A 26,808-nucleotide genomic window follows, 5' to 3' on the forward strand; every position below is an offset into this window, starting at 1 on the left:
CATTTGTGTAATTTTCTGGTTTTCATTGAGATGATTTTAATTTACACGCATCCTTAATTTATCTGTGCGGACGTTATCCTCGTCAGAAAGACACACTTGCTCAAGCTTACTTTTTGTCACATGCATGCATGAATATTATGGTATGTCAGAATTCTAATTGCCATATTTGTCACAACATCATTTAATTTGTTATTATTTTGCTATATTGTTTATGCATGCTTATGAAAAGGGTTATGTCAGTATTTAGGATGGACAAAGACATTATGAAGACCCACTTCAAATAATGTGTTACCCTAATATCTATTATCCTCGAACACGCATGGAAGTTCATTTCAGTTCATAGCTTACGCATATTAGCAACGCCGCATCACCTGTGCTTATTAACTCTAACTTCGGAAAGGCAAATAAAATTCCGCATAAAAAAGGCAACAGCAATTTACAGCCACAGGCTGCAAAGTGTTCCCATGTCCTCGAATGATTTAAGCTCAGTTTCACCGTTTCCAATACATTGCTATAAATAAACAAGAAACTACAAACCAGGAAATAGAGTTTTCTTTTAGGGTTGGCGAGAAAATTTATAAATTAAAGTTGCACTCAAGAGTCTTTGTATTCCGTTCACCTTCCATATACTTAACTTTATCACTCAACTGGGCAAATGACTGATGAGTTTGGCCTGTTTTATAAGGGTCCTGTGTAGTCTGAAAGCTCGTTCGGACAGCAGAGAGGGTTTAATTTGGCCCGGTAACTGAAGCTGAAAGAACATTCCGGCAAGCCCTGCTGGAACGTTACGCTAGCATCGCATTATGGTCCCGCGGTCAGGGACTGGGTGTGGTTTGGACTGGATACACAGATCCCTTATGGGCAATCACGACCCACCCCTCCTGCCCACGGCCCCGCCCACTTCCCCCATAACCCAACACTAGCCACGCCCCCCAGCCCAACCCCCCCTCCCCCCCCCAGTACCCAGACACCTACTTGATGGCTTTCTTCTCGCCCCGGCCCCGTGCCAGGTCTGGAGTGCTTGCCGTCTCCACCCCAGGCTTATTCCGCTTCCCCTGGAGAGAGGGAAGGAGGAAGAGAGATGGATGGAGGGAGGAGAAGAAGGACAGAGAGGGAGGGAGGAAGTGAAAAAGGGGGGGAGGGCAGAGAACAGACGGGAGGGCGGGAGGAAGGTAGGAACAGAAGGAGAGAGGGAGGGAGGCGAGGAGAAGGGAGTGGAAAAGAACGAGCGAAGGAAAAAGGAGGGATAGAGGCAGGGAAGGAGGGAGAGAAGGAAATAAAAGGGCATGATAATGTTAGAATAACACTACACTGTGAAAAAAAGAAAAACAACATGTTGCAATTTTTCAGTCAATTTCATTTGAAAGGTACAGAAAGACCCAGACGGCAATATCCAATCTCGTTTTGTCCTTACTGGGGGAGTCTACTACATCCATCATCCTGAAAACCACAGAACAGGAACTGTGAAGGGTTAATGATATCACATCAATGGGTCACAAATGCAACAAACAGGGTACTTTGTATTTGTTCACTATGAAGGCACTGGTGCGTACGGCTTGACGAACATAACCATGGTGTTCTTCTGCTTAATTTGCAGATCAGAGCTAAGAGAGAGCCGGCGGAATGTGCGTGCCCGAAAACTGAACTACGGCAGTGTCCGGAACAGGAAACCAGAAGCTTCCGTGGCATCAACCTTTTTACTGTGACCGATAAACATGACAAACACAAGGATGAAGGGGTGCCTGCAAGTGCGATCTGTCCAGTTTGATTCAGTAAAACAAACACAAAAAAAGAATCGAGACATTTTATGACCTTTCAAGGTGGAGGCCCGTCTGACCTTCAAAACCCAACGTTGTCTGAGGGACTGGGACCAAAGCACTTCTGCCCAGCCTGCTTATATTTCCTTAAGACCTGGCTCACTGAAAGGTCGTGAAGCCAAAAAACCGAAAACTCTCTGCGATTTGTGAACCAAAAAAACAGACCCGCGGGGGTCGACGGCAACGTTTCTTTGTTTCAAAGAGATCCGCGAGCAAACGATCGGTTTAGAGACAGGAAGCGTAACATTTATCTGGACCTTCCATGACCCTTGACCTTTCGTTTCGTTACACGGACATCCGTTGGGCCCGCGACTTCAAACAATAAGTGTCTCTGTAGGGTCACTAAGGCCAGAGGACTTCACTTTTGCCTGAACTGGGTTTTGGGATTGTCAATCAACAAGAAAAAAAAAAGTCAAAATAAGTTCAGGGACAGAGATGATCTCATTACTTTATTTCTCTCGTCCTCACTTCAGGAGCAGATGTATCACGTGAAAAAGCGCCATCATGTAGGCCTACTGCGTACACTAAGGCAGTGCAACGGTACAGCCCAAGAGTGACAGACAAAACCAGGCAGACGCTCAAAAATCGCTACATTTTATTCATGTGCATAGGTCAAACTTAAACGCAGCGAGTCATTCGCTGTGATTATCCAATCAGGATATTTGCAGTCTTACGCAACTGAAAGCTGTAAAGCAGTGGAAATCTAACTTTGAGTAAACAACCTCCAGATACTTATTTTTTCGTTAAGTTATCCATCGAAACTCCTCAGGGACCATACATTTAAACATTGCATTATTTCGCTTTGACGGTGAGTGGTAGGTTGCACAGATCAGTAATATTTTTCCGTTTAAGCAGAATATTGGGTTTCATGGAAAAATGATATTGAAACTGTGTAAGGCTCTGTGTATGTCTGCAAGCCACTTTCATTTTTTACTTAAAAAAAAAAATGCTTGTTCTTCTGTTTTTGTTTGCACCTTACAATCAGCAACCAATTCAGACTCCAGAAACCAGGTGAGGTGAGTTAACTGTGTAATCAACTCTTTTAATAGATCAATTAAGTGCTGAGCAACAATGAAAACCAGCAGGCCCTGTGGCTCTCTAGGGCCACGGCTGCAGACCCCTGATTTTTGATTATACCTCCAGAGGACAGCTCATCAGTGCTTTTGATAAATTGCCTAGTGGTTAATGTTCTCGTTTCATCGAAGCATGTAAACATTTGCCATCTTCCATATTCCATAACCCTTTAAGGTGTAAGATCACAAGCATGAGATTAGAATGTTCTTCATTGAACGCTCCAATGCTGATGTAACAATCACTAATAGTAATTGAAAGCAATGGAGTTCTAGAACACTGACGCTTTGAAAAAAAAAAACATTCCAAACAACCTACCCTCCAAAAGTGTTCACTGGCAAATTCTTGCAGGGATGGTAGGTTTCTTGCATTCGCCTGTCGGTTGGGTTCTCTGCCTTTATTCTCAGGCCCGCACAGAAGGAAAGGCCTGGCGGGGGGCAGAACCCCAAGACTGGCACAGCGTGTGTGTGTTTTAGTTTTCACAATCGTAATTTTCCCTGTTCACACTGCTTAAGACCCCAGGGATGACAGCCACAGGGGGCGGGGCTCACATAAAGTTTTGCTAAGGCCCCCATAAGATCAGGGGTGGCCCTGTCTGCTCCATGGTCATGTTGCCATGTAATGTAAATGGAAAGTCCTGATGGTTTACATTAAATTACACTATATTACTGCCAATTCACAGATGCCCTTATCCGAAGTTACTTGAGACACTGGGTGCGTCCAAATACTTTTCGCTCCTCACCTCCTTTCCTCCCCTCATCCGCTACCACTCATCTCCTTCCCAGAAGTACACGGAGGAGAAGAGAGGAGACAAGTGGAGGAAAGGAGAGAACGAGGGAGCGTGAAGAAAACTGGGACTGTTTCTCTGCTTCTTCGTCATCAAAGTCAACGTTGGCTGTTGATGAAATAGCGATATCGTTAGCGTAAGTCTTTCGGCACGCCCACAGCCCCATAGCCAGTTACAGATCTTGCACATGGACAGCCCATCTAAAACTGCAAAATAGCTTTAAGTTTAAAGTAGCCTACTAGTAGTAGTATGTAGCTACAGTAGCCACTACAAACACATAATTTACTTTGTAGTTTGCGTCGAGACATTAATATGTAATCAGAAACATTAGATCAACGCAACATATGCATACATAACAATTATATGCACACATCAATTTACTGTAATTCTAGAACGCCAATGTGTCCGATGTCTGAACACATCACTAATTCACAATTCACTAATTCAGAAACATTTCTGTAGAAATAGTTACTTCATATTATCTGAGAGATTGCTTCCCAGTGTTCAGTGTTCGCATTGAAAAACGCTTTTTTCCCCCCTCATCTGAAATCAAATTTGTTGGTAATAAATATGTTCTTTGGAAATAGCTTGTTGAATAAATTAATTCATGCATATTCACATACTGAAATAATAGCAGATGCCATGCTTATTTATGAGTCATTCAAGCAGCATTCGTGTGCAAGCAAATAAAAAAATTCCTCATCCTTCCTCATCTTAAATTATTGAATGTGTCTGTATGACATGAGCCACAAAAATGAACAGACATTTTGGTATCCATTGTAGGCAATCTTAGCCTTTGGGTAGGATAATAATAACCAACTGAACCACGCACAATTTTGGCTTAAATATCTTGCATGACTGAGGAAATTCAAGTTCTGCACCACCTCCGCTTTCTAAAGTTCGGATCGTGTCAAATTCTCTGAGACGGCCCTTAAATCTCGGTGAGCACGATGACGCCACCCTAAAATGTGAAAAGGCTCCCGTGGCAGCGTGCGTCGACGCGTCCTTCGCCGGGAGGAAGGCCGTTATAAAATTGTGTTTGGAATTTGTGTGTGGTCACATTCGCCTCCAAATCATTCCGATAGCCCAAAGGTTTGTCTGTGACTCGGACCACTGCAGCAAAAATGGTTTTAGTCCATGGGTTGCTTTTTCATTCTGTTAATTCTGTGTCGCCGGTACAACGTGACGCAAAAAGTGTCGAACGAATTTAATTTTTCAAGTAAAAATTTTAAAAATTATTATTAATTAATAACCCCTTAATAGTTACAACACAATTTAATAAAGAGTACCAACAAAAGGTGAATTTTTTGGTGCGACCCCCCCAATTCTCAACCTGTGGGAAACACTGCTCTCTCCCTCTCTCAGCAGCCATCAAAAAGTTGTGTGTTAACTTGCCTGCTCCAGATGTTTGTTCTTCATATGCGTGCATTGATTAGAGTACCAAAATAGCACAGTGCACCAGTGTTACGTATGAGTTCGTTAAAACACACACATTTTTAGACACCAAGCTTTCAGAGGTGAAAAAATACTCCATTTTGTGCCAGAGGAGATGAGCAGTTTCCAGGTGTGGTTGCACTACCACAGACACCAAGACAGCCAAACTGTTTTTATCCACTCGGGGCCAAGTGTATTAAAGTTAATAGTGCTCTATCGCTATGGGCTTTACACTGAACATTTAGCTATGTGGTGTTTCAAATTCCCCAAAATGATGGCTGTTCACCCCAGTTCAAGGCTCCAAACACCCCATTGTTTCACATTTCTTCTAACCACAAGCAAGTTATATCTTCGTGTCTCTTTTTTGATCGACTTCAGCTGGGAGGCAATTTAATTTTGATTAAACTGCTTTACAACATATTTAATTGCTTTACAAGAGGTATTAAATCAGAGACAAAGACAAACTATAAAGTAAAGCACATATTTAATGTGTGGGATTTTAAATTCTGTCTTTGTTGGTATTAGTTAGGCTATCCCAAAGGGAAATTACACAGAAAGAAACTGAAAAGGGAAATTACAAATAAGAATAGAAAATGGCTCTAAAAATTTTCGTAATTTGAACAGCTGGTTAAGTTGTGAACTTCATTAATTACTTGTTAAAATTTTAAGATTGCTGTGGCATATGCTTGAAATCATTTAACCAGCTCATACAGTTAATAGCATTTTGTCTGTTTATGAAAGTTCATTTTCAAGCAATAAAAGTCATTGGGCACCCGTGAAAATAATTACATTATGAGGTGATACCATTTCATACAAAACCTAAATGTTGCATGCACGCGGCGAATGCCTTTTAAGATTGTAAACAACTGTAAATGTTACAGCTTTTCAGAAACTAAAGACATGGAAAGCTCACATAGACACTCTGGAATAAGTAATCACATACGTAGCCAAGACCGTTATCTTTTTCAAGTTCTATTTTAAACTGAACAAATCCACAAACCATAACCATAACCATAAAACACCACTCCACATCAGGAAAGTTATCCCTAACCATCAAACTACACCACCCCACTTCAGCAAAAATTATTCTTTATGCTTTCAAAACTGGGTGGATTTATTTTATTTATTGTATTTTTTTGTGCCTTTCATGATCCAAGGTTGTTTTATTTGCTTTTTTTTAGCTTGTAGAGCCGAGCGCATCGCACAAACCAACACAACCTCAAGTCAGTCGGCATATTTCAGCTCACACCAGCAGCACATTTTCATTTTGAGTCTATTGATAAAAACTCTCGCGAGGAAAGGATCAGGAGAAACAGATTACACCCGCGTGGATTATGAATTCTCTACGCACAATATTTCCTCTCAGGCATACGACCCAACTGATTGGCATTCGCACCGCAGTCGCAACTGTAAGGAGAAGGGTAAAGGGAAAATCACAGATCAAGAGCTGTAGCCGTCGGGCGCACAAAGCACAACCCAGCCAATGGGCAAGCCAAGCCAGCACAGTGTCGCTCGTCATTCAGTGACGCTCGACGTTCGCTCGTCAAAGGGCTCTGACACTATGAACCATCGCGAAAGATTTGAAGGTTAAATACAGAAATGATCTGGAAATTTCCTCTCGATCAAACAGTCGCACATTCGCCCGCCGAGGTAAATGTCCCATCTCGTCCCTCCTGATACCCACATCAAAGAAATGTGACGTTACGGGCCTGTGTTGCAGCATCCGGACGTTATCGGAGTACCGGGTGCGGCGTAACGGTTTCCAACTCATGAATAGTTATTTGCCATAAAAACAATCCCACAAGCCCTTGTGAGCAAGACGGGCCTAGTTAGCATACAAATGATACAGTCAGATGCTGTTAACCAATGGCACGTTGGCTCGGAGGTGTACAAAATCAGCTTTAACGCGATTTGTGTCCAAATGGCTTCCAGGGCTGCCAGAGATCAACAGGAGAAAAAAAATGTTCACGATTTGATCATTTGCATAAACTTTCACACGTCAAACAGAAGCTGGAGGTAATCGAAATAGCGCCTTTTGCCTTCGGCCCGTTTGCTACGCCTCCCCTCCTAAAAGCGATAAGGCGCAATGAAAAGACAATTCCTCTCTGCTCTGATTATTTATGGGAGGCAGGCATTCCTCATTCCCATGTCATAAATCATTCCTGCTGTCTGCCACCCGGGTTAGGCTCCGGTGAGCCTCGCACAGGAAGTGGATCCCGCGGAACCCAGCCCGGGGAAGGCCGAGGCGCACGCGCTCCTTGTTCGTAGAGCGTCTCCGAGCAGTAGCGCCGGTCTAGGATCAGTCTGCATTCGGGCACATGGCAAGCGGCCAAAACCAGGCTGCGTTTTTAAAGCTCACTTCCTTGTCTTGTTGAGAGGCGTTGCTCACCAGCGCCAGCGCGGTTGGCTCCAGTATAGGCGTTTCAGCCACCGTTTCAATCCAAGTCAAAGGCAGCAATACGGTCAAAATACAAAGTTAATCATTTTTTTCCACAAGAAAAAGTAGTCGCAATGGGTGGTTTTAATTCGTCTAATGTTTCCCAATATGCCTATTTGTTAAATTATTGTGCTATTTGGACGAATCAGGGACAGTCACTACCAAGTCACTATCTCATGCGTTTAGCATGAGACTGCACTTCAAGTCCCTACTGAGCAGTCTCTGCCTCCAATTTGTACAACATGGCGGCGTCCGTGAACTACACTTCCCAGGCTTCAAAACCTTGGAGAGTCAATGGGTGACATCACAGTGACTTTGTGCATATTCTTCTACAGTCTATGGCTCACAGTGGATAATGTGAGAATACGGACTGGAGAAAGCTGATACCGGATCAGCAGTCCTACTCCAAGCGCCAGGGCTCACGAAAAGGATTAGGACCCCGGCGCTGAGATTAACATGGAGGCAGAGGTCGGTAAAATAACAAGCCTTTACAGAAGTCTTCAAACAGCAAAAACAAAGACGGCACCAGGGCAACGGGCAGAAAGATACCAGTGGGACGAGACACAGGGGACTAGTGGCAAGGACGACCACGCAAGAGAACACAAAGACCAAGCACTGAACCGCAAAAAAAAACAGGAACTTAAATACACAGTGAGACACATGCAGACAATCACTGAATGTGACCGCACACGTGCGGAATGTGAAAAATCCATTATCCAATTACGACAAACAATTGCTAAATGTCTCATAAAGCTGAATTGGTGGCGTATTGATTTCCGGTTCAAGATCTCTGTTATAATTGTTGCCGACAGAATGGTTGTGTATGGTGTGACACAGGTTATTAAACACAGTATCTCACACATTAATTAAGGTCAAACCGTAGCAAAACTGTAACGCCCATCAAATGTGAGCAAACAAATTGTAAAAATGGGAGCAAACATACTGTAAAAAAATGGTCACAAAGTTTTATGGACTATTTGAGAGCGGGGTTCTGCAACTGTGGTCCTGGGGAGCTTCATGTTGTGTTCAGTACTTAATTGATCAGTTAATGCAGTAAATTAACTCAATGGAACTGATTATGTAGCTAGTTTACTGGACCTCGCTTTACTGGGTTTCGCTTCAGGAAAGTTGCAATGCGGAAACACAGTTCTGTGAAAAGCTACCTCCCGCTCATTTTGGACCGTTTGCACGTAGAAGTCGTGATAGCAACCCGCAAATCGCGTTCATGTTGCCGATCGGTAAATCGACAATCTTTCCCATCCCCCTGCCTCGTTTTGGTTTTGTAGTGAGTGTATGTGTTGTGTGTTTGTCTGTAATAACAGTGAGATTTACATTATTAGCTAGTTGGGCTATAACGTTAAACGGTTAACGTTATTTAAACTAGCATTACTGTCAAGCGCCAAGCGTGACACCCCTTGGAAGAGAGATGCGGCAGTACCGGGGAACACAGTTGTCTGTCGCATGCAGAGACAACTACCCACACAAGTCCACGCAAACATGAAATAAAATAAACGGACCACTTCACCCTTTCCCCCATGGGTTCCGGGCAAAAACTATAAACTAAAATAACAAGCTAAAATAACAAAGACAAAAGAAAATAAAACAGAGTGACAACTATCTCAGTTCGCCACTCTGTAGCTGACCCGCCTTCCCGGCCAGGTCCAGCTCCTCCAGCATCCCAGCTGAGGATTCTTTACTTTTGACTTTAGTGCTCAAACAAAAATGAAACAAAAATCATAACTGCACTCTCGGTGTTAGCTCCTGGTCTCAGCCCCGAACTGTGGAGAGCAGCACACCTTTAAGCACCTGGGCTGATTAGCTAACGCAGTCCAGGTGCGTGTGCTCTCTCCACCAGCCGGTGCAGCCGAGACCAATCCGCCTCTCTGGAAGATCGAATGCCACAATTACGTTAAAAAAAAAAAATTGTCTAATGTTAACGTTTAACTAAATTACACAGCTACCTAAGCTAACAGCTAACACTAATGCAAATGCATGCCATCAATGAACAATACTTTAGCTAGCCAACTAACGATGACCAACAGCTAACACTAACGTTGCCTAACATTACGTTTGAAAACAAAAAAATCATGAAGTGGTGGAGTATTACATAATTAGAACAAAATGGCCAATATATATTTCATATATTTTTATTATATACATATATTGTTAATTAGAAATATTGCTAACTAGCTGCATACATCTGGCTTTTTCCAATAGTTCCCAATGTAGAACTGCATTGCAAATTAACCACAGAGGAACTAGATTTGAACATCCATGAATCACGTGGCAGTTCTTAGTTCCAGGTACACCATTGACGCAACTCTATCTACGGCTCTGGTTGTGTTATGCCAATTAAGAGAGTATTTTTTTGGAGTGAGGAAAAGGAAGGCAATCTAATTACAGAAACTTAAACAGCAGCAGTATTTTTAGCAGAATGCTAGCCATCTGTATTTACCTATGAAAATGCTGTCTCCCATCTGTATGCCACATTCCTTTGCTGAGAAAGCCATGCATAGCCACAGAAAATCCCAAGCATGTCAAAACACAAACACACACGCACACACTCACACAGACACACACACTCACACACACATGGACAGACAGACACACACACACCACACTCATATACACAAACCCACACACAAACATGAAGCACACAGATGCACAAACACATAAACCCACACACACAAACACACACACAAACAGAGATAATTAAACACACACACATACAGATACACACACATGCCACACAGATACACAGGGGCGACATAGCTCAGGAGGTAAGACCGATTGTCTGGCAGTCGGAGGGTTGCTGGTTCAAACCCCGCCCTGGGCGTGTCGAAGTGTCCTTGAGCAAGACACCTAACCCCTAACTGCTCTGGCGAATGAGAGGCATCAATTGTAAAGCGCTTTGGATAAAAGCGCTATATAAATGCAATCCATTTACCATTTACAAACTCACAAACCCACACACAGATAATCATACACACAGCACACACAGATACACAAACCCGCACACAAACATGCTACACATACACACACACACAGATACCCAAACACACAAGCCCACACACAAACACGCCACACACGCACGCAAGCACACACACACACACACACACACAGGGACCTGCAGAAGCACAAAGCAATCTTTATTTCTGACAGGCAAGAAAAAGCTATCAAATGCTTCTCATTTATCATTTAAAACCATTATACAAATTTTTGGAAGATGGGGAGAGAGGGAAGGAGAGAGAGACAGCAAGTGGAAAAGGAAGGAAGGTATTTTGCAGGGAGCAGGGGATTAAAATAGAATCCAAATAAAGAGAAAGACAGCAGTGCGGGAGAGAGAACGAGGGGAGCAAAGATGGGAGAAGAGAGAAAGAGAGCGATTGGGAGGTGGGCAGTGGAAAGGACAATCCAGCCACACTGGGGGAGAGAGTAGCAGAGCAGCTGACAGAAGGAGGCAGACGTCTGGATCAGAGAGCCAGTCGGGAGTCCAAAAACCCAGAGGCTTCAGAATGGCCTTCCTCTAACTGTCCCAGCTGCACAGCGTCAGTCTCTAACTGTCCCAGCTGCACAGCTTCAGTCTCTAACTGTCCCAGCTGCACAGCTTCAGTCTCTAACTGTCCCAGCTGCACAGCGTCAGTCTCTAACTGTCCCAGCTGCACAGCTTCAGTCTCTAACTGTCCCAGCTGCACAGCTTCAGTCTCTAACTGTCCCAGCTGCACAGCGTCAGTCTCTAACTGTCCTAGACGCACAGCTTCAGTCTCTAACTGTCCCAGACGCACAGCTTCGGTCTCTAACTGTCCCAGCTGCACAGCTTCAGTCTCTAACTGTCCCAGCCGCACAGCTTCAGTCTCTAACTGTCCCAGCTGCACAGCTTCAGTCTCTAACTGTCCCAGCCACACAGCTTCAGTCTCTAACTGTCCCAGCTGCACAGCTTCAGTCTCTAACTGTCCCAGCCGCACAGCTTCAGTCTCTAACTGTCCCAGCTGCACAGCTTCAGTCTCTAACTGTCCCAGCTGCACAGCGTCAGTCTCTAACTGTCCCAGCCGCACAGCTTCAGTCTCTAATTGTCCCAGCTGCACAGCTTCAGTCTCTAACTGTCCCAGCTGCACAGCTTCAGTCTCTAACTGTCCCAGCTGCACAGCTTCAGTCTCTAACTGTCCCAGCTGCACAGCGTCAGTCTCTAACTGTCCCAGCTGCACAGCTTCAGTCTCTAACTGTTTTTTACTTAAGTTCCAACTCTTACAACGTGGTCTAGGGTCAGACGATAGCAGGGTGAATGATAAAGCAATGGGTTAGGGAAACTGCAAACCGATCAGTAACTCCGGTCCCTAGCTGCCTATCCAAATCTAAGTGAACACTGGCTAGTACTGGACATGAGGCGGCTTTGAACGCTGAGCTTCGGTCAATTAGTCTGTACTCTGAGACCAAAAGTCTGAATAGCTTACCCCCAATGGAGGGTTAAAACTCCACCCAGAGTACCCTCAAAAAAAAATAACAAAATTGTGTCCCAATGGAAGGATTTGCAGTCCAGCTGGGAACACAGTAACTAACCAGAGCACTATACAGCAAAGAGAGGGCAAAACAAGAGTCAAGGTTAAAAACGAGCAAATGGTCAAACAAAATCCAATCAGCAAACAAAGGAAAGGGGCCTTGCGAGAATCAGAATTGAATACGAGAGCGGATGGTCAGAGGCACAAAATCATGGGGCAAACAAACTAGAAGGGCTAAGGCAAGAATCGGCATTGAAGGGAACAAGTCAGTGGTCATACACAAGATCTAGTCAGCAAACAAACCAGATGGGCTAGATGCGAATCGGAATGAAACAAATTTAGGGTCGAATATGGAAAGTCAGTCTCCACTGGGTAGTGGAAAAGAGTGGCTTTTTCAAGCTCAGTAACCGGAGACGGAAACGGCCAATCAGATGACGAACCAGAAAGATGAAAAACATAAGCAAGAGACAAATGCAAACAAACTTAGGACCAACACCAACTGGGTAACAAATTTGTGAACCTTTACCTGTATTTGTTATTTTAAAATGTGTTCGGGAGGTTTATGGGCGGGGCATTCTTTTCTGTGTGGGGAAGAGTGGGTGGGGCTACAAAGCCTGCGGTTTGGGATCAGATTCCAGCGAAGCGTTTGTTGCTAGTTAGCTGCTGCAACGGCAGATGCTAAAAAACCTAAATACAGCGAAGCAAAAAGACAAGCTGACAGGGCTTCTTCAAAAACTAGAGTCAACTTCGGAATTGCTTTTGCTCAGTAGCGTCACCAAGGGGATGAAAGGCGACACAGAGTTGGCCTGTTTTCAGTTGGACCTGAAAATAACATTACTTTTAGCTAGGTACGTTAGGTAGCTAGATGCCAGAGGTTCAGTGGGTTTTGTATCGAATTCTGTTCTCCCATCAATATGTCCTCCCCCTATGGGAACTGCTGTTTCTGTTTATAGTTGCAGCTTAGCTAGCTTGGTAATTTACCTGCATTTATTTAAATCATGGAACTGAATTTGACACAGCATGCATGCTATCAAGCTACGTGTAGCCAACTTCACTATCAAAGCTAACAAAGATTCTAATCAATGGCATAGTAAACATTCTATTCATAAGTGGTAGTCCTTTCTTTGAATTATTGAAATTGATGCTAAATGAATATTTGCAAAACTTTCAACATAATATTTCTATCTCTATACCTCAGAAATATAACAATGTAATATTAGATGAAGGTCATTGGAACAACTACAGAACACAGGTCAGAATGTAGCTACATTTCACATTAAGTACCAGTTATCCATAACCATGAATATATGCATTTGAGAAAATAAATATTTTGGTAGGCTATGGATAAATTCATGAAAAATTGTATTAGCTAGCTATGATAGACCTATGGCCTGCTAATGTTACTCATTCCACATAGGATTCCACGTCTACATCCTAATTTTAACTATATGTCCGGAATAAGTCAGTAGTATGTCCTGTAAATTCACACTGACTACAGACTCTTCCATTTGCACTGCTGGGTGTGCCTTACTCAAGGATACAATGGCAGCACCCAAACTGGGATTTCAGCCCTTAGCTATTGAGTTACAAATGCAGGTCTCATTACATCACAATATCACCCAGAGACCTGAACCCAGACCTAGAAAAAGTAACTTTGCCATTTTGTTTTTCTGTCAATTTTTCTTTTTTTTTGTTTGATAATCTAATCCAAATGGACAGCACTACGTGCACTGTATATTATTAGAAACCAATATTGATTTTTTTTTATTTTTTACACCCACCGTTAATATTGTGGATTTGAAGAAAGGATTGGATGGCTTATGTTAAAGGGAGTCTGAAAGAAGCACCTCTCAGAGGCTGTGAACGAAGGTAAAATCAACATCTGTGCCACGACTGCAAAGAATCTGCACATACAGGAAAGCGCTGGTTGCTAAGGAAGTGAGAAATGTTGACTTTGTGGTGTTTGTGTTGGGGCCCGTGTGATGCGAATGGAAAAATTAAACCCAGATCAACTGCCAAATGGCTCTATTGACTAATGGAGCTTTCTCACCTAATAGTCCGATTGCTTATCACTGCAAAAAAAAAAAATACATTTTTGTCAGTGAGGCCTATTCTTTTCAATTCTAGTTGGACAGACATATTATATTATATTAAGTTAAAGGGGAATTCCAAAGCAAATTTAACTTTTACTTGTAGAAGAGTAACCGTCCTCCGGATTAAAATGAGCTCTCAGTCTCTCTCTACCTGCAGCGAGTGCAGAGGTATAGCCCTGAACTACTGTGCATGCTCCAGGTACCTGCTTTACTAAGGACTACAATCGGCAGGTGCTTACAGTCCATGGGTGGGTGTCAGAAAAACCAGTCACTGGTTGCCACTCCTACTGAATACTAACATAGGGGCTGGGTGTTATTACTTGGCCTGCAGAGAGGGAAACGTTACTCGCTAGCAACCTAGCCACTAAAGAAAGAAAATCTATGTTTATGTATTCTGTTTACTTTTCTGCTTACGTTCTATGAAAAAGAAAATGGCGCTTCAGTACACTGTAAAAAAACGTCAAGGTGCTCTGCATAAAAAAATGAAAATCCTGAGTTAGGCATACAACGGATCTTAAATTCTACGTACTTCTTCTGAATGAACTGTTTGAAGATTCGTTGTTTGCCTAACTCAAGATTTTAAGGCAACCAGGTTACTTGTTATTTTAAGTAGAGCACCTTGAATTTTTAGTAAGGCTTTAAATGTAACTACAAAAATAACCGATTCATGCAGCTGAATCATAGCAAGCTATTTCAGACAGTCACGACTACTTATGCAATATTTGGTTGTCATATTGTATTTGGCAAGAACATATGACATTCTCTCATATGAGAGCTGATAGGAATATTTACCACAACTACGCATGTCGGTAAATTACCAGACAAAAATATAATCTCTGGTCTTTCTATCGCATCAACCGCGAAACACTTGTCATTTTATTGGAATAAAGACAGAAGTAGCCTACGCGGGCCTGAGAAATCCATTTGCAGTGTTACCAGTTCTACTGGCAGTTAAATGCAAAATGTTTTCAATGCAGGGTTTTTAGCCATTTCACGTGTAGGTACTCTACACTGTTCACAAGGTTTTGGTCAGCTACCTCCATTTGCATTGTCATTCTACCAGAAGCATGACTTTAAATGTTCTCAGTTAACAGTTTGTCAAGTCTCTGTGTTGTTCTTGAGTAGCCATCACACCAACGCCTATAGCTGGGTGTGATCGTACACACGGGTGGTTAAAAATATACATTTAATTTGCTGAAATTTCTGTACCATGCTGTCTTTTACAGTACTACATTTTTAGTACATGTACTGTATGCTTATAGTCTCTGGGTGAGTTTCTGAAGTACTTATCAAATGTAAATAATAATTGTACATGACTTCAACAAGATTTGTGCAGTTAACCCACTGCAAAAGACACAAACATGCATGCAATGGCATGCTATTGTCAGGTCGTTGCCCACTGCATACTGCAGCAGTAGGAAAACAAAACTAGAGAGTAAGGCTAATGTTAGCCAACTTGAGCCTGTTTGACTAAAACGTGGGATGAAGCTTGCTAGCTAGCTATATAATTTACAATAATATGCCTAAACTTTAATTTTATTTATTTTTTTAAAGTAGTATCGATGTGGGAAGTGTTACATTTGGCTGACATTTTTCGGAGATCAGTGATTTCACCGCACACAGTATCTGAACTACCCTGCTAACATGCTTTGGTATCCATGGATGGATGGAATGGATATCCCCAGATCACACAAGGACAGTGGATCCTCATCAGAAAAGGCCACTACGCTAGCTAGCTCGCAAGCTAATACCGTTTACAGTGGGACAGCAGCTAGCCCGAATCTCTCTTTATCATGAGTTTGGTCAATTCCCCCTTCGCCGTCATCAGCGATATCTCCAAATTGAAATCCCCCCCCCCCCCTCACTGTAGTTCTTAATAAATCAGGGGGGGTAGAGGTGAACATCATTATGATGTATACCCAGGGGCGTTGTAGTGGGGGGAAAAGTGGGACTGACTACCCAGGGCCCGAATGGGGGGAGGGCCCTCGAAAATCCTGGAATGATGCGTGAGGGACATGGATCAAGAGAGGAAGGGGGCCCACAGAGACTGCTTATGCATAGGGCCCAGAATTTTGTGCTAAACCCCTGTTTACACCCCTACCAAATGTGCACCTTTCGTAGCTAATATCTCGCTTGCTAGAGATCGCTTTGGCCAGACACACAGAGAGAAGTAACCAGTTAAATTCACTAAATCTTAAAGTGAGCTAAATGTTGTTCTGTTCTTGAATTCCCCTTTAAGAGGATTTAAAATTTTAAGTTTACACAACTTACATTACTGAAAGCTGGCACGAGTACCACAACTTGAACTTGCCAAGCTGTTTGCAGTCTGACAGGCCCTGGCCATTAAAATGGCTACACAATTGAACTGTACTGAATTTCATTGTGAAAAGAGGATTACATGCTAATAAAGCATTTTGACTTTCACTGTCAGACTGTTATTACATACTAATAAAGCTTACTGAATTTCACTGAGAAAAGAATGTTATCAGTATATGAGTGGACCAGGGAAATGATTGCCACACATAATAACAATAGATGGGGAAAGAAGGATAGCATCGAAAAGGTAAACGCCTAAAAGATAACATATAAACACATTATGTAAACAATTTGTCAGAGAAGGGGGGGATAACACCATACCTAGCTGGGACAATAATTCTTCAAGCAGACGAAGAGACGCCCCCCCCCCCCCAACATCAGTTCGCCACTGATTAGACTTTTTAAGCTTATTGAATTACACTGAGAAATGAGTATTATTACATGGTAAAAGGATAATGCTTTTCATTGTGAGAGGAGTGTTATTACATGCTAATAAAGCTCATTGAATTTCATTCTGAAGGCTATCATTACATGTTGTATTTCGCTGTGAAAAGAGCGTGATTACATGCTAATACAGTGTATTGCTTTTCACTTTGAAAAGACCATTATTTCATGGTAATAAAGATAATGGCATTTCGCTGTGAAAAGAGTGTTATTACATGCTAATAACGCATGTTGAATTGCACTGTGAAAGGCAGTGAGCGGCGAGATATAGAAGATAAATGAGCGGTAACAGAGACAGAAAAGGGCAATGCAGTAGAACGACAGAGAGAGAGAGGGGATAAGAGCAGGAGAGAGAGATGGGGAGAGAGTGGGAGAGAGGGAGGGGTACAGACTGAGAGGAAAATGAGAGACAACGGAGTGGGGGGGGGGGGGGGGGCGGGGGACGTCTCTCTACCCAGCTGTGTTTGCTTGAATTAGCGAGCTTTAAGTCTGTTCATCCATCTAGCACCCCCCGCCCCCCTCTCCCACCCCCTCTCCCGCCCCCGCCCCCGCTGGCTGATTAGCTAAGTGCACTTCATTAAAATTATCAAACGGCTTCATTCTCAGCATCGCACAGGTGCCTGAACTGGGAAACTGTGGGAGTTTTGGTTTGGAGAGAAAGAATTAATGAATTAATTTCTGCGATTACACTGCATCCATGCTCATTTAGGCACACGCGATGATTAAATGTATCGACGTGGAGTTCAATCAAGCCTGTTTCAAATTGGCTAGAGCGTATCCCGACAGAGACCCGGCTTCAACAGGAGGCCACACATTCACCGTGCTCTCGAACACAGTTTGGCTTCTGCACTTTAATCTGAGCCAAAATAAGTCTGACATCCAAAAATACTTATTTCTCAGTTTCAAATTGACTCCAGCTGAAATGTTATGAGCCTACCTGAAGTCACAAGTACTGCATTAGTGTTAAAATGACTGAATCAGGGCTGGTTTTACAGTAAATAATTGACTGTGCAGCTTGCATTTATTTATCGTTTGCATGCTATTCTGTTTAAAGGCAATTTCTGGCATAAATAAGCTCATTAGCTACAACATGTTGATAACTACATCCCACTTATTAAACAGCAAGAACAGGAAGGCATAAAGCTCGTTTAATCACATTATCAGTCGTTCCAGTTATTTTCAATGAGCATATCAATCCAGCAGCTCAGAGGAAGACAGCAACAGGGTGTGTATGGAGGTTTTAAGAGAGAAGGGAAGATTCAGACCACAAGTGTATTGGAGTCAATGATGCGAGGGGGGGGGGGGCTTTCAATGGGTGATCAGGAGGAACGTCTTGGATATTTAGCAATGTTTGGAATGTTTTATGGGAATAACCTCTCCTGTGTCAAGCAATGATCGATATTATAGTAGACAGTAAGAGGCAGCCAGTTGGCTACCTCATACAGTACGGAGTTAAGTGTAAGCCGTTCCTTTACTAAGGTATTGTAAATGTGTTGATTCTGGCTTAAGTAACTCTCGCTAGTATTTTAACCCTGATCCTGGAGAACTGAAAGATGCCCATGTCCTTCTTACTTAGTGCTTAACTGATTAAATAAATCAGTTGGTTAAACAAGTGTCAGCTGATTATAAGGTGAAAACCAAAACCACTGGCGCATGCACTGTAACAAAACCAACTGTTGAAATGTTGGGATCGCTAAAATACTGAAGTTGCATGAACATTTTTCTACGGGCTTATTTATGTTTTGTGTTGGTCAAGTCCTTCTATAAAAAGGTTGAATAAAGTCTCAAATTCATATGAACTTAACAACACCAGATGTTGACTGGGCCGACAGATCTTAACTCAGTCAAGGCTTTCAGGGTCCCGTGAACGTTTAATCCGCTCGATACCGTCTCTCCTCTCGCGCAACGAGTCACATGACCCGAGTCGGAGATGAAGCATATCACATGCGGTGCCAAACCTCGATAGAGTCCCTCAAAGGAGAATGTTACAGGAAAATGAAACTGATCAGCAACACGTTGGACAGACTAGTTAAAGTCCGCATATCCACAATTTGTAGTGCCCAGTAAAGTTATTTTTGCAAAGCAGAATGTGAAGAATTTCTGGTATGGTAGCTAGATAACATCGGCAAAGTTGCAAGCTAGCTAACTAGCAAAGTTGCTAGCTTGCTAGGTGAGTCAAGAAGATGATACAATTCAGTTTTATTCATTGAATTCAGTGTATCGGTACATTTTAGTACACCATATCCAATTTAAAATTTCATGTTAATGGAAACTTTTAGTAACTCATTCTTTTCTAGTTAAGATGCCCAAAGAATAATTTCTAGTTGAATGGGCATGTGACACATGGATCTAACACATTAATTTTATTTGACTGAATAATTGCATTAGTTAAGCAAACATACCATTTTAAATTGGAGCCAAGTGTGGATGAACTAAAATATTTAAATTCAGAAAACAATTTGAACAGAAAAGTTGAGTTAACTCAAAAAAAGCTGTGCAATTAGTTACTAAAAATAAATGGTTGAAACACCTAGAGATTTTTTTACAGCGTGGAATTTTTTGCAGAATTCACAAAATTCCAAACCATACTATATTTAGTACTCCAGAAAAGGCCTATACATCAACTTTCTTCAACTGGCTTGGCAAGGGATTGTCTGTCAATGTTGGACTGGCTTGCACTGGAACCAAGAAAAGTATTAAAAAAACACATGGCACAGACAACATCTGTCAATAAAAGCTGGTAATTCATAAAATACACTACATTTGCTCCTACTATGGTTCTTTACGGTTTTTGGTGTGTAACATACTGTATGTGTGCTACATTATGTATTGACAACTCATTTCTGTTGTGATGCTGATAACCTTGCATCGTGCCTGCCCTTGGAGACATTATTACATACTAATAAAGAAATAAAGACAATCAAGAAAATATATGTCTTTGTTCCAAACATTATGGAGCTCACTGCGCTTCCTAAAACGCACCCTGCACCATGCACAGCCTTGAGTTAGAACATTTCCTGTTTAAATTTCCCGGTCATCTTAAGGTTGACAAGTTCCAACAAGCACCTGCCCTTAAACAGCAGCATTACCATGCAGCACAACTGCTGCATAATACTCCGCATGCAAAGCCTGTGCATAACACAAACATGCGTGCACCAGTGCGCAGCGGGACAGAATTCAGCTCAGGATCACGCTTGCAGGATGCCAGGCTGCAACGGGTCTGCCAGCATGCGGTGGTTGCTACGGTGACCAGATCCAATATTTTTCACAGGGTCAGATGGTCTGAGTAACATAACACTTATTCATTTAATATTACTTAATGCTGTGTTATTTATCATAATAATTGCATTTTCAATGCACGGTACCCACATAGCACGCCAGATCTGGCATGTAATTTAAAAAAGCGCAATATACGTAATAGAGGGCGTCCTGGCGGTTCGTTCTGCGATGAAATACATGACGTCCTTAACTGAAACGGGACAGTGGGCAGCCCTAGTTTGCATTGCGGGGAGGTTTAGAACAAGTTTGAAGTAGGTGTAGAATGTGTGGCCGGAATTGCGTGTTGTATACAGTGTATTCATTACAGTGCATGTATACTGTAGGGTGGTTTTACAGAAGTCTGCCCCCTTATCAGACTCCCAAAGGAACACAGACTGTGTTGACTGAGGTGACCGGGAGTCAGCAGGGTTTGATGAAGAGTGCAATGGCCGTTGGTAAACATTCCACTGGATCAACATTACATAAACCTGAAGTCTGTGTCTTTGATGGCGTACGGTGGATGCGGACTAAAGATCTTAGGACACCATTCAGAAGTGAACAGGTGCACACCCGTTTGTACTACAAAGGGTAACCCGCTTTGACAGGCTTACAGAGATTGGATAAGCAGTATCAATACTGTTACTGTTCCCATTTATCATGCATTTGGCCTTTGCAAACTGTAAAATGTTTGCGTAAAAGAACACTTGATTCACATCAATCCGGCACTTGGATTCAAGCAGACTAAAATGAGCAACAATCATAAAAACATTCGGTATCACCTTCTACGGATGGTGCTTCATTAGAGTTATATAACTCCTCCATAAGTATTAAATATAATGTGCTATTTATACATGTTTCTGTCAATAACTGCATATAGCCATAGAGTTTGTGTCACTTGTTGCATCAAAAGTGACATGACATAAACCGTATGCCTGTTTGCGGTAATGGGCATGAGCATTCATGAGTGCTTATGTAGCATTTATGAAGGTGCTATGTAGTGCTGGTGAAAGAGGTTCATGGCTCTCATGAACAAAACCATTCATAGTATGTTACCAAACCATTTAATTTTTTATCTATTTATGTTTATATATTCTCAAAGTTTCCTAATGTATGCCATCTGTGCACATTTTATAAAACAGCATATTTCATTTTCATTTGTTCTGCCAGTTCAAGGAGAGACACAACCTTTCACATTTGAACATCTAACGTTAACATAATGAATGCCTTATAAAGTCAGACACGAATCATTTAAAGGTGATGCACGTTAAGTAAGATGCTTTCAGTGAAACTAATGCTCCACGAGCTAAGGATAGAAAGATGGTGTTTTGGACTCCTTAATTGGTGACAGTTGCCGCTAATTTAAGGGACTTGAAAGGTTGAGTTAAAGTAGCCTTTAAAACATTTTTCTCAGAGTTCAGAAAAGGATGTATGATAAATCATGTCACCATCTGCATATTCATGAGCGATGAATGAATATTCATTCAAATGCTTCAGTGGGTGCTTTGAAATGAGCAAATTACCCCAGCGCACAATTTCATTAAAACACTGATGAGTTTTCTCCTGAACTAGTGGGACTGTGATTTTCAAGCTTATTTAATGAATTGCAACTGAATTTCTGAGAGTGTACCTGTCAATGACGCCCTCCTCACGCAAAGCTTTGAAAACAATGATCTTGGGCGTGAACAAGCGTGATCATGAGACTCTGAAGCAACTCCAAAGAGGAGGTGCATGTGGATATTGGTACTGGCTGTGCAAGAAAAATACATGCAGTGAGAGAGCAATCGCTTGCAACGGCCCGTTTCTTATGTACGGAAAAATAAAAAAAGGAGTTTACAGCAGAACTGGTGAACCCTATGCCTGGAGGGTTAAACCTGTTTCTGGATTTGATGACAGGCTCCATCCAACCGTGCACATTGACATTTAGCAACAATTATTGATACGCTCACGAGTTGCAGCTGAAGGTTCTTCTTGTGCCCCTATATGAAACACAGTCGAATCTAAAAGTGAACAAGCATTAGCGGATAGGGCTAACTGGCCATATGAAGCAGGGTATCGGTAAATACAACAGAAACAGATATGGCCTTCCATACCCCACCCCTGGTAATTCAGGATAGCATGCAAATTGTCATCTCCTCAAACTGTAAACTATATGCAAATTATGTTGAATTGTGTAAGAACTGGAAAAAATGTCCTTGTTGTTACTGTTTTCCACTCAACGTTATACTGTCCAACATTAACATGATGTCTAAAATCAGCATAATGTATGTGTGGGGGGGTGGCGTGGTTGTGGTGCCGGCTGCAGGCGGAGAGATTGGGGAGTGGTTTAGCCGGCTGGCAGTCGCACCCGTGGGCAGTTACGTGATCAGTCCTAACCTTTGTCTGCGCTGCCTGCAGTGAGACCGGCGAGTTCATGACAGATACACACGCTCGCGAACAGCTACAGCAACTTCAACGATGGTGACAGTCACAGTATTGTGGTCCGGTAAATCTTACGGTGTGCACCTTACAGCTCCGTGCCTGTGTGGTTTTGTGGGACTTGTTACAGTATGTCTTACAGAGTTGTGTTCTATTCATTAAACGGTGATGCACGTTAAATAAGAAGCTTCCGATGAATCCAACGCTAACCATTGAATGATGCTGTTTTAGACTCCTTAACTGGCGACAGCTCGGTTGCCACTATTTAAATGGATTTGCAAAGCTGAATTAGAAGACCTTTAAAAACGCTATTCTCAGAGTTTGGGAAAAGATGTACGATAAATAATTTCATAATCTGCATATTCAGTTACCAAGTATATGTTGAATTGTGTAAGAACTTTAAATAAAATTCCCTGCTGCTGCTGTTTTCCACTCTACTGACTAACATCTGGTATGTAACAACTAATAACGTAATTGCTGACAGATAATGCAGTTACTGACTGATACATGTAATAAAATGTTGCTCTGAGTGGCGACAAAAATGTAATGAAGTTCAATAATGTCATAAATTGACTAATAATGTAACGCAGTGGCAAATGATTACATTACTGGTCATTTATTACATTATCTGGTTGGTAAAAAATAAAACCAATAATGTAATAAATATTGACCAATAATGTAATATTCACTATTCAGGAAAGTAGAGCCCCTTGTTTCTTATCAGCGTGGCAGATGTCAAAAGGTTAACCTCATTCAACATAGGAATGAGGTGTTGAGGGGTTTTTACTAAGGGAATGACTGATTGCAAGAGACGCTTGTATTAGTGCCTGATCCCTCAATAGAAATTGAATTACAAAAAATGTATATTTTAATAATGTGCATACTTAAATAATGCATTCGCATGTAATTTTAAACAAGGAGAGTGTGGAAAGAGGCATTATGAATTTCTTAAAAATGAAGAGGTTGTGCTTGTGGGTGTAAGAATAAAAAATTAACTGGCCTTAGTAATACCTTATGGCTGTGACATGAGAGTATCACAAGCACCTTGGTGGGTGGAGCCACGACGAGCTGTCAATCCCTGACTTGCCTAAGCCAATCAAAAGGTTCCATTGCCAAGACCACCACTGCTTCAAATCACTCACATTGTTTCAAGTAACTTGGCCCTTGGTCAACAGATAGACTGTAGCTGCAGAATTTTTGAAAGACTATTTCTTCTTCACTCGTTTTTGTTTCACGAAATCTCATTCTCCCATCCCATCACAACTGCACAAACATTTGTAACTGATGTGCATGTGTGTGTGCATGCATGTGTGTGTGCATGTCTTTTTTTGTATATGTCTGTGCATCTGCTGAAGTGTTTGAGGTGTTTATAGTGCAATGGATATACGACAGTCAAGGTTGTGTATAATTATCAATGCATGTAAGGTGATCTAATTATACTCATGAACTCTAACTCTTTAATAGTGGTTCCCAACCCTGTTCCTGGAGATCAACCATTCACAGGTTTTCACTCCAACCCCAAGAAAGCATATCACATTCAACAGCTAAAGAATTCATTGAGCTGCTAATTGGTAGAGTCAGGTGTGCCATATTAGGGTTGAAATGAAAGCCTAAAGGAATGCAGATCTACAGGAACAGGGTTGGAAACCACTGCTTTAATGATTTATTGAGAAAGTAGTGTTGCCATGGAGAATATGAGAGAGAGAAAAAGAAAAGAGGAGGAATGACAGACGAGCACACAAATCTGTGAAGCGCACTTTAAAAGAGATGGGATATTTTCAGCACAGATCCACTGTCACTGTGCTGTACCTGATTGTGTTGAATGTCACCGTGCTGTATCTCACTGTGCTGTACCTGACTGTGCTGTATTTACTGTGCTGAATCTCACTGTGCTGTATTTACTGTGCTGTACCTGACTGTGCTAAATCTCACTGTTGTGTACATCACAGTGCTGTATCTCACTGTGCTGTATTTACTGTGCTGTACCTGACTGTGCTGAATTTCACTGTGCTGTATTTACTGTGCTGTACCTGACTGTGCTGAATCTCTGTGTTTTATCTCACTATGCTGAATCTCACTGTGCTGTATCTATGTAACTGTGCTGCATCTCACTGTGCTGTACCTGACTGTGCTGAATCTCACCGTGTTGTATCTCACTATGCTGAATCTCACTGTGCTGTACCTGATTGTGTTGAAGCTCACTGTGCTGTACCTGACTGTGCTGTATCTCACTGTGCTGAATCTCACCGTGCTGTACCTGATTGTGTTGAATCTCACTGTGCTGTACCTGACTGTGCTGTATCTCATTGTGCTGTATCTATTCAGAGACACACATATTCATTATTTTCTGTGCAGAGCAGAATGAGCATTAGTACTGTGCATCACTTTACAGGTTTAACAGGGTTCAAGGCTTTCACACAAACCTGTCACACTGGAAATAATGTGTGATTAACGGCACCATTCACTGACCAGCATTAAGAGATGCATAAATCTTTCAAACAAAGCAAACACTGGAAGAGAGTCATGCCCCCATGCCCCATTCCGGCAATTGCCCACAACCCCCTCCCCTATTTCTGGCAAGCACGTGTGACTCAAATCACTTTCAAATTCGAAACTTTCGGCGAATTGCAATCCATTAAGCACGTTTCAACCGGCAGACAGCGCAGCCAGGGGCCCACGGCCTAGAACTCGGGAGCTGTTTCAGCGCGACACTTCAAAACGGCCTCACTGGGACGTGCACCGGTAAAGACTCAGGCAGCAGTGCATTGTGGGTACATGCAGTGGCAGAGTGCTGTACCATGTCCTTGTCACCATGCAGCATGTACTGTGGCGGCGGGTGGGGTGGGGGTGGGGGTGTGGGGCGGGGGTTTCAGAAACAGGCTGCACCTCAGAACAGGAAGTACTCTGCCGCAGTCCCGCCCCCGTGGACCCGCCTCTCCTGCAACATTCCAAACACACAGTCAGGGCAGGAAGCGGGCGTGTCCGTCGCCGTGGCCGACGCCGTCCGCCACCACCCTCCCCCCGTCCCTCTCTCCAGTGCCGTCTTCTTCATCACTCTCCTCATCTTCGCACAGCCTGAGCTCGTTACTGTGCTAATTTGTAAGGCTACCCACACAAAACTCAAACGCAAATAAAATATATCTCTAAATGTATTACTCAGATTTTAAAAAATATACAGAAAATAAATAAGTGTTAAATGCCCGTAATTATATTGAATTCTGTATTTTATTGTATGTTTTTCATGCTGTTACATGTATGCATGATATATATACTTTCAGTAACATACAAAAGATCTGCTTCTGGCAATAGATTTTATGAAAATAAATATATTGCATTGTAAATGTGCTTTTTTTGCATGGGTGCGTGGGGACATGTTTTTGCCAGCCTGGTGTTTGCCGATGGGTTGTTGTGGGTGTTGTCCATCCACCCATGATGGCCAGTATTCTTGTGTGCATTAAAGTTCAGGCATTAGTGTGCCAACATTTCAGCATCTGGGCTTCACATATCAGAGCACTGTCAAGCCAGTTAAATATCTAAATCAGCATTCGGGTTTAAATGCATGCTGTTGCCAGGTGCATCAGAAAACATCAGCCTCAGCATTTAAGCTTCTGTGTTTCACCACAGGTTTTATTTTTTGTTACGACTGGTGCACAGTTATTGTGCAAAGCATCAGCATGCTTCAGTGTGATAGTTATACTGAAGCAGTAAACGTCCCTTATCTACTCAGTTAGTAATACTGTAGCTCCTACCCCCTCAAACAGTAATACTGAAGCGGTAATCTCCATTATCCACTCAGTTAGTAATAGTGAAGCTGTAATATCCATTATCCACTCAGTAATACTGTAGCTGTAATATCCACTATCCACTCAGTAATACTGGAACTGTAATATCCATTATCCACTCAGTAATACTGTAGCTGTAATATCCACGGTCCACTCAGGTAGTAATACTGAAGCTGCAATATCCATTATCCACCCAGTTAGTAATACTGAAGCTGTAATATCCACTATCCACTCAGTAATACTGGAACTGTAATATCCATTATCCACTCAGGTAGTAATACTGAAGCTGCAATATCCATTATCCACTCAGTTAGTAATAGTGAAGCTGATATGTCCACTATCCACTCAGTAATACTGAAGCTGTAATATCCATTATCCACAGAAACAGTAATACTGAAACTGTAATGTCCACTATCCACTCAGTAATACTGAAGCTGTAATATCCACTGTCCACTCAG

General features: G+C 42.3%; 1 protein-coding gene across 1 annotated transcript in view; it reads right to left on the minus strand.

Moving 5' to 3' along the window:
- The window catches only part of LOC118215240 (synaptotagmin-7-like), a 172,748-nt gene that overhangs the window by 72,094 nt on the left and 73,846 nt on the right, over positions 1–26,808 (minus strand). Inside the window, exon 3 of the mRNA XM_035395808.1 lies at positions 976–1,055. Within this exon, the coding sequence (XP_035251699.1) occupies positions 976–1,055 (80 nt within the window). The remainder of the gene's footprint in view (positions 1–975; positions 1,056–26,808) is intronic.

This window comes from Anguilla anguilla, chromosome 16, assembly GCF_013347855.1.
Source record: "Anguilla anguilla isolate fAngAng1 chromosome 16, fAngAng1.pri, whole genome shotgun sequence".
In the NCBI taxonomy this organism is placed as follows: Eukaryota; Metazoa; Chordata; class Actinopteri; order Anguilliformes; family Anguillidae; genus Anguilla; species Anguilla anguilla.